The following is a 17,669-nucleotide window of genomic DNA, read 5'->3' on the forward strand; positions in this document are numbered from 1 at the left end:
TAGATGGCGGCTCCCTGCTGATATTCTGGAGGATCCGGTTGGGAAGGAGGCAATTTTGAACGCTATGACAGTGTTTATGTCCCTTAATTGGGGCACTGCAAGCAATAGAACCCACCAGTGGGATGCCATGAAGGCGGTGGTTAGAGGGGCTTCAATGGGGCTGACATATGGCATTCGGAGGCAATTACAGTATGAGCTACAGGATAGGGAGACCATGTTAGCTGAGCTTCAGTCAAGGTGGCAGGGGCAAGATGACATGCAGGAACAAGAGAGTGTATTACGGGAGCAGCTTGCAGATACTTGGGATAGGCTGAATAAGTACACCATTACGAAATATTGCAAACGGCTACATGCAGAGGGAGATAAATCTGGTTGGTTATTGGCATGGATACTGCATAAGGAACAGGCCCCCCCTTTGGTTATCAGTCTTCGAGCACAGTCGTGCGACCTGTTCTAATCTCTGGCAGCTATGCTGGAGGTGTTCTGCCAACACCTGCAGGCAGTGTACCAGGGAAGGCCTGGTAAGTGCGAACCATTATATCCCCTTTTTGGAGGATCTACAGTCGAGGCAGGTATCTGAAGAGCTTAGGACGGATCTGGATGCGCAGATCACTGAGGAGCTGATGGTGGAGATAGGAGACATACCTAGAACCAAGGCACCGGGAGGGGACGGGTTGCCGATTGGGTATTATCAAGCATATTCAGCAGTACTGGCTCAGCCGTTGTTGCAAACTTTCAAAGAGTCATTTGAGAGTGGAATATTGCCCCCTACAATGCATGAGGGTAAAATCTGTCTGATTCCAAAGCTGGGCAGCGATGTCCAGGATCCAGCAGCATACCGACCACTGATGAGGAGTAATTCAGATGTAAAAAATGTATGTAAAGTGCTGGCCAAATGGTTGGGACCACATATGCCCCATTTAGTCCACGAGGACCAGTGCGTTTTTATCCCAGGCCGGAGTACATCAATGAACATAACATGGCGCATGTATTGCATGAAACGCAGGAGGCCCCTGAGGAGATGGCGTTAAAGTCCATCGACCTTGAAAAGGCATTTGACACAGTGGATTGGGGGTACCTATTCAGGACTAAATAGGCGTAAAACCCTGGTGTTCCCAGCAGGACTGAGAGACAGTGGGGCGGGGAGCTGCCTAGCCTGGGATTGAGATGGGAGATGGACCATTTTAGATACCTAGGGGTGCAGGTGGCATATGGGGACGCTAAGCTGCTCCAGCTGATTATGAACAGGGTGGTTGAGTCGGGTAGGCAATCCGTTGAGTTCTGGAATAGGCTGGTCCTGTCCTTAATGGGTAGAATAGCGGTGGCAAGGATGGTAATGCTGCTGAGAGGTCTATATCCTTTGCAGAATGTTTGTTGCCCGATTCCTGCGAAAGTGTTTCGGCAACTAAATTCTCTCCTGGTGACCCTGCCTTGGGCAGGAAAGCAGTTTAGGGTTGCACTGCAGGTGCTCCAGAAACGGTATGAGGAGGGTGGTCTAGGAGTACCCAGATTTGATCTTTATTATTATGCGGCGCACCTTCAGTATGTGGTGAAGTGGTTGGATGAGGGGGATCACTAGGAAAATCATTTATTACCCAGACGAGAGCAGCCAGAGGATCCCTATGATTTTGATGGAGGGTGCTGAGGTGAGCGTAGAGTTGCCATATGTTGTTAGGCAAACGGTATATATATGGCTGAAAGTTGTGGAACGAGTGCTGGGGCGGGCTCCCATCCACCCGGAATTGCCCTTTTGGCAGTTGGACCCGGTGCGCAGGATGGTGGAAAACGAATAGTTTCTTACCGGTCGGTGTAGTTTTGCAGCTTGAAGATCTTTCTGAATTCACTATGCTGTGCATTATTCCGCGGTCTAGTGGTTGGGTGCCGGAATCGTAGTGTTTTCTTTGGTTGTTTTTTTCTTTTTTCGTAGCCCAGGTGGGCGTCGACGTCCCACCTTTTGGTGTCCTTCCTGTGACGCTGGCATGCTTCCTGCGGAAGCTCCCACCCTTGGGCGCCATCTTCGGATTCTTTTTTTTCCCGTTTGTGTTCTGTTTCCGAATAGTATGGCAATGTTTCAATATTTGTTTTACCGCTTTTTCCTTCAAAAGTCTGTTTAAGTCTTTTCCCGTTTTTACCACCTCTTTCTCCAGTCTCATATTTCTGGCGGCGGTGGGTGGGTTCGCTAGTGAATCTAGATAGATCTTCAAGCTGCAAAACTACACAGGTAAGAAACTATTCGTTTTGCAGCGTGAATCCTTCTGGATTCACTATGCAGTGCATTGACTTTGTAGCGGTTTGTTATCATTGTGGCAGCTGGGTGGAAGATGAGCCTTGATTTTTGAATATTTGTTGAAGCACCTTCTGTCCTACTTGTGCTTCTTTGTTCATTTGTATGTCCACACAGTAGTGTTTTGTGAACGTGTGCACCGAAGCCCAAGTTGCCGCCAGGCATATGTCCTGAATGGGAGTGTTAGCCAGAAAGGCTATTGTCGCTCCCTTTTTCCTGGTTGAGTGGGCCCGCGGCCCCTCTGCTACTTCTTGCCCAGCTTGTTTGTGGCAGAATCGTGCAATTGTCCCCTTAGTAAATGCTTTTCCCATGAAACGGTCTGCGAATGACACAAAAAAATGTTTTGTTTTTCTGTGGTCCTTAGTTCTCTCCATGTAGTGCATGACTGCACGTCTGGCGTCCAGAGTGTGCAGTGTCCTTTCTGCGTTTGTCGTTGGCTTCTGGAAGGAACTAGGTATTTGAATAGTTTGGTTAATGTGGAACTTAGACACCACCTTTGGCTTAAAGTGTGGGTCCGTTCTCATCACCACCCTATCGTTGTGAACTTGTATGTAGGGTTTTTGTAGCGTTAACGCCTGTAGCACGCTCACCCGGCGCAGCGAGGTGATTGCCACCAGGAAAGCTGTTTTCAAAGTTAGCATTTGTAGGGAGGCCTTATGGATCGGTTCAAAGGGCGCTTTAATGAGTTCCGTCAGAACCAGGTTGAGGTTCCACGCTGGTGCTGGTAACCTCTTTGGCGGAGCGATCCTCTTTGCACCTTCCAAGAATCTTTTTACAATTTGTGAAGTAAAGAAGCTTTTCCCTGTCTCTCCTCTAGTGTAGGCAAATATGGCTGCCAGGTGTACCCTTAGCGAGGATGAGCTCAGATTAGCATCGAGCAGGTGCGTGAGGTATTTAAGCACTGTTGAGTCTCTCGTCATCTTGTTGTGCAGTTTTTCCTTTCTGCACCATAGTGTGAACCTCTTCCATTTGGCCACGTAGCACTTCCGCGTGCTAGGTCTTCTTGCCTCTCGAGTAATTTAAGGTGTGCGAACTCTGTCCTCAGGAGCCAGGCTGAGGCTTTCCGGCTCTGGATGCAACACCTCTCCGTTTTGCATGGAGAGTAGGTCTTTCCTTCTCCCAAATCTGTGTGGTGCACTCTGTGTCATCCCCATAATCTGCGAGTACCAGGTCTGTCTGGCCCACTGTGGTGCGACCAGTATCAGGGTCATGTTGCTCGTTCTGCACTTGCTGAGTACCTTATGTATCAGGGGGATCGGCGGAAAAGCGTAAGCAAATGTCCTTGACCAGCTTATCCATAGGGCATTCCCCCGTGACCCTTCCCCTGGTTGCCTGGATGCGAAGTGCTGGCATTTTGCATTCTGGCATGTTGCAAACAGGTCTATCAATGGTGTCCCCCACCTGTCGAACAGTCTCTTTGTCTCTTGGGCATTGAGCTCCCATTCGTGGGACGCCAATGTCTGTCAGCTGAGCCAGTCCGCGTCCACGTTGTCTTTCCCTTGAGGTACTGGGTTTTTCAGAACAGGTACTGATCCGGTACCCCAGCGGTGTCAGGGGCAACACCCAAAGACCTTGAGTACTTTCCTGATTCAGACCACAGAAACACGAGTCTTCTAGATGAAGTCAAGATCGAATTTATTGGCTGCAACCAAGTAACAAGCGTCCTAGAAGTACAACAGCACGGTGTGTATATTCTCAGGAGACTGCTCAACATTACAGAGCCAGGCTTCTCTTTTTATACAGAATTTTAGGCTTCAGGCAAGCATTCTTAGATTTACAGTGCAAACATTCTTGGATTTACAGTGAGCTATTCACAAATTTTGATTACAAAGAAAAAGCAGAGTCATGATGACAAGTCCACATTTTAGTGTGTCCAGTTCGTGATCAATTACCTGGCAAGGCCCAACATTTCCATCAGATATCGGTGTTTCCTCAATAAAACCGGGCTCTTCCTCATCATAAAGCAAAAGAAGAGAAAAGAGCAGGGACAGGTGTGAGCAAGATTTAGGCGGGGGTGTGTGTGCGATGGGAACAGTTTATGGCCTGTTGTGCTTTGATGCTATCTCGTTCGGTCACTTGGAGAGGAACTGACCAAACAGGTTTGGCTTGGGGCAATGGTTCCAGCTTGCCCAGGTCACAGAAAAGTCAATTAAGGTGTATGTGTCCTTTGATATCGAATTCAGCTGTGGTTACAAGCCTATGTGAAGGGCAACTCACAAAATGGCTGCCAAGCGTAAAATGGAACCCAAGGGTTCAAAAACGAAAATGACGATTTCGAGGTGAAATCGTTACTTGATTATGACGAAAATGCTTGAGCATAGTGTACTAGCCATTATCGGTCTTTTGATATAAAAATCGTCATGCTACGACAAAGTTTGTTGCACGAGTCCAGAATTTTCAGAACTACACCCTGGCAGGTGAATCGCCAGTAGATCTATTTTTAGTGGGATGGCCCATCTCCATATTTCCTGCGCTATTTCTGACAGCGGGCTGATTGTGTTCCTCCCTGCTTGTTTATGTAGAACATCGCTGTTGTGTTGTCTGTCTGGATCAACACTGTTTGGTTGTACAGCTTCGTCTGGAATGCCTTTAGTGCGAGGAAAATGGTCTTTAGTTCCAAGTAATTGATGTGTTTGACCGCATCCACTGGTGTCCACAGACCCCTCTGAGTTTTTTCATGTGTGCTCCCCATCCCTTCTGAAATGCGTCTGTGGTGATGGTCACAGTTGGTGTTGGTGGTGTTAGAGGTTTCCCTTATGTTATGTTTCCTTTGTTCCACCATGATATCTCCTCGTGCACTGCATGTGTTACAACCACTAGGTCCTCCCAACAACCTGTAGCTTGTGACCAGTGGTCCTGTAGCCCCTCCTGGAGTGGTCTCATATGAAGTCGTACGTTTGGCACTATGTGTATGCATGAGGCCATCATGCCCATCATCTTGCTCGCCATCCTCACTCTCAGAGCACGCCCTCTCTGGTAGAGGCGCGCCTCCTTCAACAGTGCCAGCATTCTCTTCTCGCTGGGGAACACTTTCTACTGTAAGGTGTTGATCTGCGCACCCAGGAACATTTTTACTTGTTCTGGGTTCATTGAGGATTTTCCCCAGTGGATAGAGAAACCCAGGGCCATCAGTGTGTCTGTCACTCGCTGTGCGTGCCGTTTGCGTGTCTTGTTTGACCTTGCCTTTGTTAGCCAGTCGTCCAGGTAAGGGTATACGTGGGTCCCTTCCCTCCTTAAGTGTGCTGCAACTGCTGCAAGGCATTTTGTGAATACCGTTGGTGCTGATTTCAGTCCGAATGCCAGTGCCGTGAATTGATAGAGTTCTGTGTTGATGACAAGTCTTAGCAGATTTTTGTGCCGCCTGTTCATTGGGATGTGCAAGTAGGCATCTTTGAGGTCTATGGTGTCCATGAAGTCCCCACCTTGTATCTGTGGAAGGACCTCTTGCAGGGACGTCATTTTGAATTTTTGGGTTTTTATGTATTTGTTGAGGAACCTTAGGTCCAGGATGGGTCTCACTGTTTTGTCTACATTTGGTACCAGGAAGTACGTAGAGTACACCCCCTTGTTCCTCTCTATGGGAGGTACAGGCTCGATAGCCTCCTTCTGCAGGAGTTCTTGTGCTTCCCTTTGAAGTAGCTCTAGTTCCTTCTTTGCTAGTGCCCTTTTTTTTGTTTGGTGGTGTTCTTTCCAACTCTATGCAGTATCCATACTGTATGATGTTGAGAATCCATCTGTCTGTAGTTATTTTCTTCCACTCCTGGAAGAAAAGGTTCAGTCTTCCTCCCACCAGTGTTACGTGCTCTTGGCTGTTTAGTCCGAGCCACTCCTCTTTGTTGTATCTGTGCTCCACCCCTAGAGTTTTTGAAAGGGTGTGCACTGGTAGCGTGGCAGAGTCACTTGGAGGTGGGTTGTTGTCCACCTCTTCTGTTGTTTCCACGTCCATTCCCCTTCCCGCAAAATTACTAGCCCCTCTGTTGGTATTGCCAGTGTTGTTTTGCTGGCCTTGTTGCGTCTGGGTGTCGCCCTGGTGGGACTGGTGGAAAGTCTGGTGCGACGTTCCTGGCTGGTTTCCCCCTCTCACGCTTGGTCTCCGTGACGGGGTTCCTCTTTTTCTGCCTCTGAATTGCAAGGCCCCATGGATCTTGCGGTGTCATTGTCCTTTTTCAGCTGGAGGAGCTTTTCGTCCATTGGTGCTCCGAACAGTGTCTCACCGTTGAACAGGGTGTTCAGGATGTTGTGTTGCACCTCCGTTTTAAAGCCTGATATTCTGAGCCAGGCTGGTCTCCTTTCCGTGACGCCTAGCATCATAAGTCTGCTGGATGTGTCTGCACCGTCCAGTGCTGTTTTTAGGCAAAGATTTGCCACGTTCTTCCCCTCCTCTACCAGGTGCGTAGCTCTTTGCAGGTATTCTTGTGGGAGGTGTTTGACTAACTGCATAGTTCTTCCAGGATCTGGTATTGGCGCCTGTTCAGCAGTGCGTTGGAATTAGCCATGCGCCAGTGCAGTGCGGCATTCCTCTCGATCTTTCTCCCTGTCAGGTCCATCAGTCTGCTCTCTTTGTCTGGAGGCGGTCCTGATGTTGTTGGGACATTGACCCTTTTCCTTGCTGTTGCCGCAATGATGGAGTCTGCAGTGACCGTTCCCTGGATGTAGGGTGGGTCCTTGGGGGAGTGCTTGTACTTCTTCTCCGTCCTGGGTGTGACAAGTTTACAAGTCGAAGGCTCTTTGAAGGCCTCTCTCCCTTGTCCTTTGAAGCTTTCGAGCATTGGTGGGTACTGGCTCCTAGTTTGTATTGGGAGCAGTGTTTCCACGAGGAAATCCGCCGTCGGCTGTTCCTCCTCGAGTTCACGCTGAACGCTGATGCTGCGTTCATGATGACTTCATTGTAAAGTCCAATGTCGTCAGGCGGCGAGGGCCTCGCAGGATATGTGTCCAACCCCTCTTCTGGACTCTCGGCTTCGAGGTCCTGCCACTCTGGGTCCTGTGTGTCCGAGTATGTCGAGCCCAGAAATGTCCTCTGGTCGTCATCTTCCTGGCTTTCCGACGGTCCTTCGACCTCGAACTCTTCTTCCTCAACGAACTCGACCACCGGTGGCTTCGGCTTTGAGGGGATTGTATACGCTTTCATCCTTTCGTCGAAATCTTTCTTTCGCTGCAGGATGTTCTCCATCTCTGCCTCGAGTCTTCTCTTCTTTCTTTCCATCTCAGCAGCCTGTTCGGCGTCGAGTGGTTGTGCCGGTCTCTTTGTGTGGCAAGATGGCGTCGAGACGGGTTTCGCCGTCGAGACGGGTTTCGCCGTCGAGACTGGTCTTGTGTCCTTCGTCGCCGTCGAAGAGGTCTTCGGCGTTGAGCGTTCCTTTTCGTGGATGCTTTTCGACGACCTTTGCCGGTCGCCGTCCTTCTTCGCCGGGGAGTCCTTCTGTGAGGATCCACTGGCCCTGGATGTTGCTGCTGATGCTGTAGTTTTCGGCGTCTGCGCTTTCGGGGACTTGCACTCGTTTTTTCAAGAGTCTTGGGCAGACTGTCGAGAGTCTTTCGGGCCTTTTTGGGGCGTCGAGTCTCCTACCTTTTCTGGAGTCTTCTTATTATCGGTCTCTACGACCGTGTAGCCTTCGTCTTCTTCGGCGATGTAATCCTCCTCGTCGGTCGATAGTCCCAGGTGTCGAAGGGACGGTGGTTGGCCCTTGCCCTGCATGGCGAAGTTAGCTCTTCTTTGCTTCTCTCTCACTCGAAGGGTCTTCGGCGTGAAGGCGGAGCAGGCGTTGCAGTCCCTGCTTTCGTGGTCGACCAGCAGGCAGAGGTTGCAAACTGGGTGTTGGTCTTTCTGTGCGTACTTGTGGTGGCAGTTCCGGCAGAATTTGAATGGTGTGTTGCCCATCTCTTGCGTTCAGGGGGCCCCCTGATTGCGCATTCTCTTCTGGACGTCGAAGTTCCTTGAAGATCCTCTTCCTTCGTCGTCCCCTTCGATGATGTAGTCTCATTTTGTCTTCTCAACTCTTTTCTTCCCCAAAACTTGGCTTTTGGCTTCTCTTTTCTCCAAATCTCTGGAGCCCTCTCGGGAACGATCCAGACCCAACGGTGGAAAAAAGAATCTGAAGATGGCACCCAAGGGTGGGAGCTTCCGCAGGAAGCATGCCAACGTCACAGGAAGGACACCAAAAGGTGGCACGTCGACGCCCACCTGGGCTACGAAAAAAAAAGAAAAGACTACGATTCCGGACTCAACCACTAGACCGCGGAATAATGCACAGCATAGTGAATCCAGAAAGATTCACGCTACAAAACATGTCTTTCCAGGCTTGGAGTGAGGGTGGTTGCATGGTATTGGCAGATTTACGTATAAATGATAGCTACCTTACGTTTGAGCAGCCGTGTGAAGTGTTCGGTTTGGGACAGGGGCAATATTTACAATATGCTGGCCTGATGAAGTGGCTAAGTTGACATGGCACACATATCCGGATATGCCCTGGACCACTGAGACCTTGGACATATTGCTAACATGTGGATGGGGGTGTAGATTGGTGTCTTTGTTGTACAAGGCCGTGAAGGCGGACTCGGGTTCTTTGGCGCTGAGGACATGCGATGCTTGGAACGAGGATTTGCAGGTGCCGTTACTGGAGAGGGACTGGATCAGAGTATGTATGCTAACACGCAAGGTGTCTTGCAATGCCCGGTTGAAGTTGCTGTACTATAGCTTCTTGCAACGGGTGTATATGACCCCAGCGAGGCTCCATCGTATTGATGCCTCCCGCTCGCATGAATGTCCTTGACGTCATGGAGCTCATACTGAGTTCATGCATTTGGCGTGGGAATGCCCAGAAGTACATCAGTATTGGCTTGAGGTAGTAGCACGGCTCTGTAGAGGGGTGGGAATTGCGCTGGAGTACACGCTTAAGTAGTGCCTTCTAGGGCTGGTACCGCAACGCAAGAAGAGGAAAATGGCCAACAAGCTACTAACAGTTGGCGCTGGTGTTGGCTAAACGGATAGTTGCCATTTGCTGGATGGGTGAGGGGGCCCCCTCTTTTGTAAATTGGATGAGAGACGTGGGGAGTGGTCTTTAGCGGAGGAACGATACATGAAAGCTTGCAGCAGGGACGAAAGGTTGGATGAGGATATAGCAAGTTGGAGAGAGCTATGCAGAGAATTGTTAAATTCAACAGGAATAGGTAGGGAACAGACTGCCGAGACTAATGGTGATTATAGTATGTAAATGTTGGTGCCTGGGTCACCCTAAATGTATATGATGCTGAATCTGCTGCTAAGCCATGAAAAGTGTATTCGGCTGTGCTATGTGTCTGCGACTCTAATGTGTGAAATTAAAACAAGTCGATGGATATTGTCTTGAAGAATTCTGTATATGACCGCTCAGTTTGATGTAAAAAATTACAAATAAACTTTAAAAAAACAAAAACATTATAAAGCCATTGCTCTCTAAAAATATTTTACAACTGGCTACCCAGCCTTTATCAAGCTGCAGTTCTTAAGATATTGTCTGGGGCTACAACCAGTAAAAGATGACCTAGCACCTTGGCTGCGTGGGAATCGCCACAGTGCCTGCGGCCTCTGTGGGACCGGTAATGAAGACCCATTTAGTTTGCTCTTGCAATTCTGTACACGAAGAAAGGAGACCACTATTAACTAGGACTTTTAATCAAAGAAGAATCCGTTCAAGAAGTCAGAAGATTCTGGCCTGCTTTGACCCAATGGACCCCAGCTAAATTGCTGCTTTGTTACATTTTTGCTGAAAGTTGAGCAAAAACTGTGTAATAATACAAATCCTCTAGCCCAGTAGACCCAATCTGCAACCTAAAGAAAACGGGCACACTATTCTTCAGGAACAGCATGACACTGCAGCAGATTCTGATCACTATACTTCTGAACACCGCTTTTTTTTAACAAACTTATATTTTTAAATATGAATGCAATTACTAAATATTAAACCTGTTATTTTTTATGTTAGACATCGATCTATGCAACTATATCTTGGCCAATATTTATTGCAATGGTTTTAAGTAACTTCGCAATTATTTAATAAAGTTAAAAAAATAAAAATGCACATTTAGAGGTAGGGGAAAAGCTGTCAATTCCTCACTACTTTAGAATGGGCCTCAGCCCATCTTATTTGACGAACCACAGCAACGCTTGATTTTATATTGCTTTAAAGTACCAAATTCTTTCAATCTTGCTTTAACCAATTAAGGCAAAATACATCAAGTGACACTGAAATGGCTAACATTTCACGTTTAAGAGCTTCGCCAGATACGAGTGCTGATCCCCTCAACAATTAGGTTAAATCTACCCTTTACTCCCGAGCCTCCCCCTCATCTTTTCAATTCTTTAATCTGCCTACGTTTGGGCCTTTGAGTAGTACTACTGGTACTAGCACATCCTCACCTTTGTGTATGGTCTTGAAACGTTTTTTTTCCTGCATGAATATGTATATTGCCATTGAAACACTTAATGACTGCAGTTTGTATTTAGGTTTCCTTTCAACTACCGTCAGAGTTTAAAGATTTTAATTGGCCCCTTCAACAAGCCAAAGTAAATTTGGATGCTATTTGCTGATCCTCATCAGAAATCGGTTACATATACACATCGTATGAAAAAGTAGGAGGCATTTTGTTTTACTAAATTTGTCAAATAAAAATACTACAGATAACTGTACAGTTTGAAAAAAAAGAGAATAAATGGAATAAAATAACTTTGTTTTGAAAAAGGACTATTTTGTCCTCCAGCACCAATAAATTCTTGCAACATTAGCACCTTACACGTCACATGTATTAACTGTCTTTTCTTCAAAGAAAACCGCATATGAAATATGAACAATTAACAGTCAACTCTGGGCTAAGGATGACCTCATTGAAGGTCTTTGAGGTCTAAAGCAGTGAGTACTACTACGCATAGCCTAGGAGACGATGCTCAGTGTATGTTTGTCTTCAAGCAAACAAGACAGGGCAGAAAGAAAGAGCAAAGATGCAATCTATTCACCACCTAGATCCCACTAGCGACCTCAAATAAACCTTGTCTTTTCATTTTTAGGTCATCTTGGTTAAATGAAAATAAAACAGCATATGCAACTTAAAGATATATATTAAGCATTAAGTTAAATAGCTCTAAATATTCCTTGTCGTCTTTTTTACCTCCCTCAACCCACTTCAGACAACTAAAAAACCAGTTCAGAACCTGGACACATGTTAAATTAAAACGACTATCTGAACAATAACCCTCTTAAGGGACTAAAGTTAAAATCTAAATCAACTTTTGCAAATGTAAGCGATTAGACAGCCCTTCGGTTTCCCCAGGATACTACTCACCAGCTCCGCATTTTCATGTAAAAATTGGCTTTCATAGTCTGCACCTTCAAAATATATGGTCCAAGTACCTGGCGAGCGTGGGTGCGGCGTCAGCCTGCAAAAGCCTTGAAGGGCAAAAGAAAAAACAGGTCTCAACGAAAAGGTGTATACTGTACTCACAGCTTTTCCCTGGCACAAAATGCCACCCACCAGAAAGAAGTGCTAACCACATTAATAGACGGGTTATTATAAAGGAACCTTTATCCTCGTCACCTGTGTCAACATTGCTTGAAACCATTTATACTACAGAACAAAAGACTGTTTCTACAAGAATGAGAATACATTGATGCTAGACATTCTTAGCCTGAGCGTGTCAGACACAATTAAGAACAAACGACAACAACTTTGCATGAGGATGGGTTATGAAAAACATGACTTTTGATGGCAAATACATGCTAGGCAACATTAAAATGAATTAAAAACAAATAGAAAGCCGAAACTAGTTAGCAGAAGGCTAGCCTGGGTTTAAGATATGGAGGAAAGACAGATGAACAGAAATGGTGGAAAATATAGACTAACTGCTGACAGGTCACCAGAAATGCCCTGACGAAATTGATCGACTACAATTGCCTACACACATTATTTAGGAAATGGCTGTTGATAAACAGAATAAGCTCTGAAAAAGATTGTCATTGTCCTAATAGTAGAGATAACATGGAAACATATATACATGTGGCGCAGAGGTACTGAGGAATTCTGGAGAGAAGTGGTGCAGAGACTGAATACCTTAACTGCTACAGCACTGCAATCTACCTATTGGCATAGGTCTGCTGGGGTTGGTACCCAAGAAGAGGAATAAAGCATTGGTAAGGTACTTGAAATAGGACTTTTGCTGACAAAAGGAACAGCGATTCAATGGAATGGACAACTAGCACCAAGTACAAAATATGGAAAGTGGATACGATTAAGTGGATAACCACAGAAATTGGAATAAGAAAAAAAAAACTACAACTCCAAAGGCGTGAGGAAAATGGAGTGTTAGTGTGAGAAACAGTACTGACTGAGCTGGAAAACTAAGATGATTGGGACACAAAAGGAGGGCCAGAATTCAGATACAAATTGACAACTAGATACCCGGGAAAAGTGCAACCTGTAAAGAGGAATGACAGGCAACGTAATTTAATGAATACTAGAGAATTCAAAGACGACGGTGCCCCAACACTGAAAGAAGCAGAGGTATAAAAGTGAATGGAAAGGTTCCCATTGGATTGGGGGTGAGAAGGGGAAAGCTGAATGTTGGGTGTAAACGATGTAAGAAAACCAATAAAATAGTTTACAAAAAATAGAATGGATTAACACACACTTAGTCACCTTACACCAAATGGTTTCATGCCAAGTATCTTGGAGATGTTCAGTAATCTCGCCCACAAAAAAGAATTTGCCTATATTGTGTTTTTTTCTTTTTAACAGAGAGAGAATTAAACATCTGCCTTCTATAATAGAGGAACAATAAAAAAATCACAGTTTTGTAACCAATGCGAGAGTGACATGGGAGAACCTGTCAAGAACCATTTCAAAGTGGTGAGTGGAGCACAGGACACACAGGGGCTACTGAGACACAACCATTTTGGCTAGGGTAGTTTGTCTCTGGTGTCCCGGAAACATCTGTCTGTCCTTTTACGGTACCTCACACTGGGCCAAGTACTCCCTTTCTGCTTTCGACTCACAGAGTAGCAAGGGAGAGCACTCAAAGGCTTCTCAAAGAGGTAGGGTGGGGTGGGGACCAAGCATACAGCCATTAACAGTCAACCAACAGACATAACAACGTATTGTCCAGCCCAGTGCTGATCTTTAAGTTGAAAAAAAGTACTTGATTATCACGGCAAAACTAAATAATCTACAGATCAATAAGGATTCAAGTTCTAGCATTATATAAGAAATGGTTACTTACCTGCAATCCTAGTTCTCCTCCAGGGTAAACCAGTACGTTCATAAGCACAAAGTGTCATGCCCTCATGCGGGATGGCAAAACACTTTCTACAAAATATATAAATAAAAATATATATACATATGTGCTTCTTTATAAATTTTTCCAGCCTTTCAGACGTCAGTCTATTAGATCACAATTCAGGGCTCTTCAAAACTTTCCTATAGTAAGAGCTACTTCTGATCAGTGAAAATCATTGTAAGCTAATGAAGGCTAAACAACTTGTGCATTGTTACCAGACACGCCCAGGATCAACTTCACTTGACTTAAAGACTAGTGCCCATAGAGTCATATACTATGGTTTCATCAGCCTATTATGACTAAAGGCACTATGACAGGGCTGTCAAGTGTGTCACATGGGGATGGATTAACATGTGAGTATGTGAGCAGCATTTCCCGAGTGTTATCGCAGCGCCCTGCTGATTGAGAGCAGTCGCACTGCATTTTAAATTGTTTGATTTTGCTTTTAACTTGCACTGAAAATCAACAGGAGATTAACATACCTTACTTTTTCAGTGCTCGGTGGCTGTGCGGGCGCCATCTTAGTTTGGGCTGGTCAGGTGCCCCAGCTCGGCGCCACACCCCCCGCGCTCCGCCCCTATTTAAACGCCCCCCAATGAGGAAGCACAGCGGACGAGCGCAGCGGGCGCGACGAAGGCGCGCCGAAGTCGAGCCTAAGTCAAGCCCGTCTGCGTCCGTCCGCGGCCGGCCGGGGCTAGGGGCGTGTCCTCATGCCCTTCCTATCTCCTATTCCTCTGAGGATCTAAAAGCTATACAGGGCCATAGGTCTCTACCCGACTCCACTATCAGCTACATTTCCTCTCTCGGTCTTGCCCCCTCTTCTCCCCAGTTTCCTTCTTCGCTGACGCCTTTGACTCAGCCCTTTTCTCGCTCTGGTTCTCCTCTTTCTCCCCCTCCTTTGTCTATTATCTTGCTCAACACCAGGTCAGCGGTTAAACACCATCTGGAACTGTTTGTTCTGCTTGACTCCCACAAGCCTGACATACTGTTCTTAACCAAAACCTGGTTTTGTGAGTCTTCCCTGCCATCCCTTCTGGCTGCTCTCCCCCCTTCTTACGTGGCCCTCCGTGCAGACCGCCCGGCGAGCAAGACAGGGGGCGGCGTGGCTCTTATTGCCCGGTCTGAGTACAATTTCCAACTTCTTCCTTCCCCTCCTATTATCCCCACTGAGCATCTTGTGGTTCGCTCTCTCACCTTTTCTCCCCCGCTCACTTGTCTGCTAATGTATCGCCCGCCCCAGTCTTCCCACTTGTTCATGCCAGCCTTTCAGGACTTACTGGCCACTTCGGGGGTTAATTACGCCTCAGTCCTAGTGTTAGGTGACTTCAACTATTGGCCTACGGACCCCCTTGAGTGCTCTTCTTCCAAACAATTTACAGAATCACTTCAATCCCTGAATTTTGTTTCCCATATACAAGTCCCGACACACATACACGGACATGTGTTAGACCAGGTTTGGTCCCTCAATACTTCCGTTTCGTCCATGTCTGTGTCCCCATTTCCCTGGTCAGACCATGCCCTTATTTCTTTTTTCCTCCACCTCAACCCTGCAACCAAGGTCCCACTTGCCAAAAACACCTGGGCGCGGAACTGGAACCGTGTAGACCTCCCTTCACTATCTTCTTCTCTCCTAAATTCCTCACCTAGCCTGGCGGGCTTATCCTCCTCATCTCAAGCCACCGTCCTTAACACCTGGCTCGCTGGAGGCTGCGACTCAGTAGCCCCCCTACGTCGGATTTCAACAAGACGACTGAAGGAGTCAAATCGGTGGTTTAGTGAAGATCTGAAGGAAAAAAAGTTGACCCTCCGGCGAGCTGAGAGGCAATTGAGAAGGGACTATTGTCCTTTATTGAAAACCCATTACTCCACACTATTAAGCGATTACAAAACAGCTATACTAGGAGCCAAAACTGCCTATTTGTCAGCAAAAATTCTGGTGGCAGAGAATAAATCCAGGGAGATCTTCACAATTGTCCACGATCTAGCTTTTTCTGATAGGGCTACACTTAAACCTCCTCCCACCCAGTCCTTATGTGATTCACTGAACTCTTATTTTTTGGAAAAAATTACCAACATCAAGATCAATATTCCTCCCCCCTCTCACTTTCGTTGAACCCCTTCCTCCTACTGTCCAGTGCTGTCTCTCTTCGATTCCCCCTCTCCCCGAAGAAGTATTCCTGGAAATACTACCTAAGGTAAAGTCAGGTTCCCCGGCAGATATCTGCCCGGCCCGTATTCTACAACAGATTTACTCTGTCTGCACCCAGCCCCCGATCACTTTTCTCAACAGTTCCCTTGCTCAGGGGGTTGTGATTCCAGCACTCAAATCCGCTACAATAGTGCCTATTTTGAAGAAGCCTGGTGCAGATCCGTCAATCCCAGTCAACTATCGCCCTATCTCACTGTTGCCCTACTTGGGCAAGGTGCTTGAGCGCCATGTAACATCGGTACTCAGCGCCCATGTAGAAGCAACCGGGGGCTTAGCGCCTCGTCAGGCGGGTTTCCGGCCTAGGCACTCTACTGAGTCCATCGTGGTGTCGGTCCTGGATAACCTCAGGGAGGGCATGGACCAAAACAATCACCAGGCCCTGGTGCTCCTCGATCTCTCCGCCGCTTTTGATACGGTGGACCACTCCATCTTGCTTTCACGTATCAGAGCGGCGGGAATCGGGGGCTCAGCTCTGGTCTGGCTATCGTCCTTCCTGAGGGACCGCACCCAGGCGGTCCGGCTGGGGGATTTCTCGGCTACTCCACTTAAGGTCACTTGTGGTGTTCCCCAGGGTTCTTCTCTCTCCCCTCTTTTGTTCAATCTTTATATCTATCCCCTAATCTTTGCACTCCAGCAGCTGGAGGTCACCGTATACAACTATGCGGATGACCTCCAGCTTATCTTTAACCTCTCTTCTTCTTCCTACTCCAATTCCAATTTCCAGACTATTATGATTTTTATCAGGGACTGGATGAGCCACAACAACCTGAAGCTGAACCCTGATAAAACTGAGTGGGTTCTCACTGGTGGCTCTTCCAGTCCCTGGAATTCTTTATTATGGCCCTCTTCCTTAGGTTCCCCTCCCACTCCCTCTCCCACAGTTAAGACCTTAGGCATCAAAATGAATAATCATCTTACCCTACACTCACACAAATCAGCTCTGTTGTCTCTTCTTGCTTTCTCACTCTTCGTACTATTCGCACTGTTTCCCGTTTCTTTTCTCCCCTGGCACTTAAACTGATCATGTCCGCCCTAGTGATCTCCCGGCTGGACTACGCTAACGCCCTGTACAACGGCATTCCAGCTTACAGCTTACGAAAGCTCCAACTGGTTCAAAACCAGGCGGCCCGACTAGTGTACGGCCTTTCCCGTTCCCACCATTCAACCCTGTTATTGAAGGCGCTTCACTGGCTACCTGTCAGGGAGCGATCCCTTTTTAAAAATGGCAGCATGGTCTTCCAGGCACGCCAGGGCTCAGCTCCCGCCTTCATTACCTTTTTGATAAGGGAGTATGTCCCTGCTAGAGAGCTCCGCTCATCTTCCCAATCTATTCTGCAGGTACCTCGCTACAAGCGCAAAAAGTGGGGAGGGGCCATCTTCTCATTCTTGGCACCCACTTTTTGGAATTCCCTTCCCGACCATCTTCGGTCGGCCAAGCACTATTCTCTCTTCCGTAAAGGTCTCAAAACCTTTTTATTCAATCAGGCTTTCCCGCTGTAAATTGCCCTCTTTGTTCCCTATCACTGTACTAGTTTCTATTTTGCCTCTCATCTGCTAACCTTGCCTCCATAGCGCCAAGAAACCGTATGGTGAACGCAGCGCTCTATAAATATTTTAAATTCAAATTCAAATTCATGAATGGGATGTATATTTGTATGGGATGACTGAGAGCCTGTGTTGCATGTACTTGCAGCACAGGAGATACATGTTACCATATGTGGTGCCACCATTACATGTATAACACAAACATACAATCATTTTTATTAGTAGGAGAAATATAAAGTGCAGTAAAGTGTTCTTCAAATATGTTGATAATAAGAAAACCTTTTCTGCACTTTACATATGTCTCATTTAAAATAAATTGCTGTGTT

The 17,669-nt window shown here is 46.8% G+C and overlaps 1 protein-coding gene across 18 annotated transcripts in view; it reads right to left on the bottom strand.

The window, feature by feature from the left end:
- AFDN (afadin, adherens junction formation factor) overlaps window positions 1-17,669 on the bottom strand; it is a 2,152,715-nt gene that overhangs the window by 844,533 nt on the left and 1,290,513 nt on the right. For all 18 annotated transcript variants that reach the window (XM_086927064.1, XM_086927054.1, XM_086927053.1 and 15 more), the window contains one exon: window positions 11,603-11,706. In XM_086927064.1, the coding sequence (XP_086783190.1) occupies window positions 11,603-11,706 (104 nt within the window). The remainder of the gene's footprint in view (window positions 1-11,602; window positions 11,707-17,669) is intronic.

This window comes from Lissotriton vulgaris, chromosome 6, assembly GCF_964263255.1.
Source record: "Lissotriton vulgaris chromosome 6, aLisVul1.2, whole genome shotgun sequence".
Taxonomy (NCBI): domain Eukaryota; kingdom Metazoa; phylum Chordata; class Amphibia; order Caudata; family Salamandridae; genus Lissotriton; species Lissotriton vulgaris.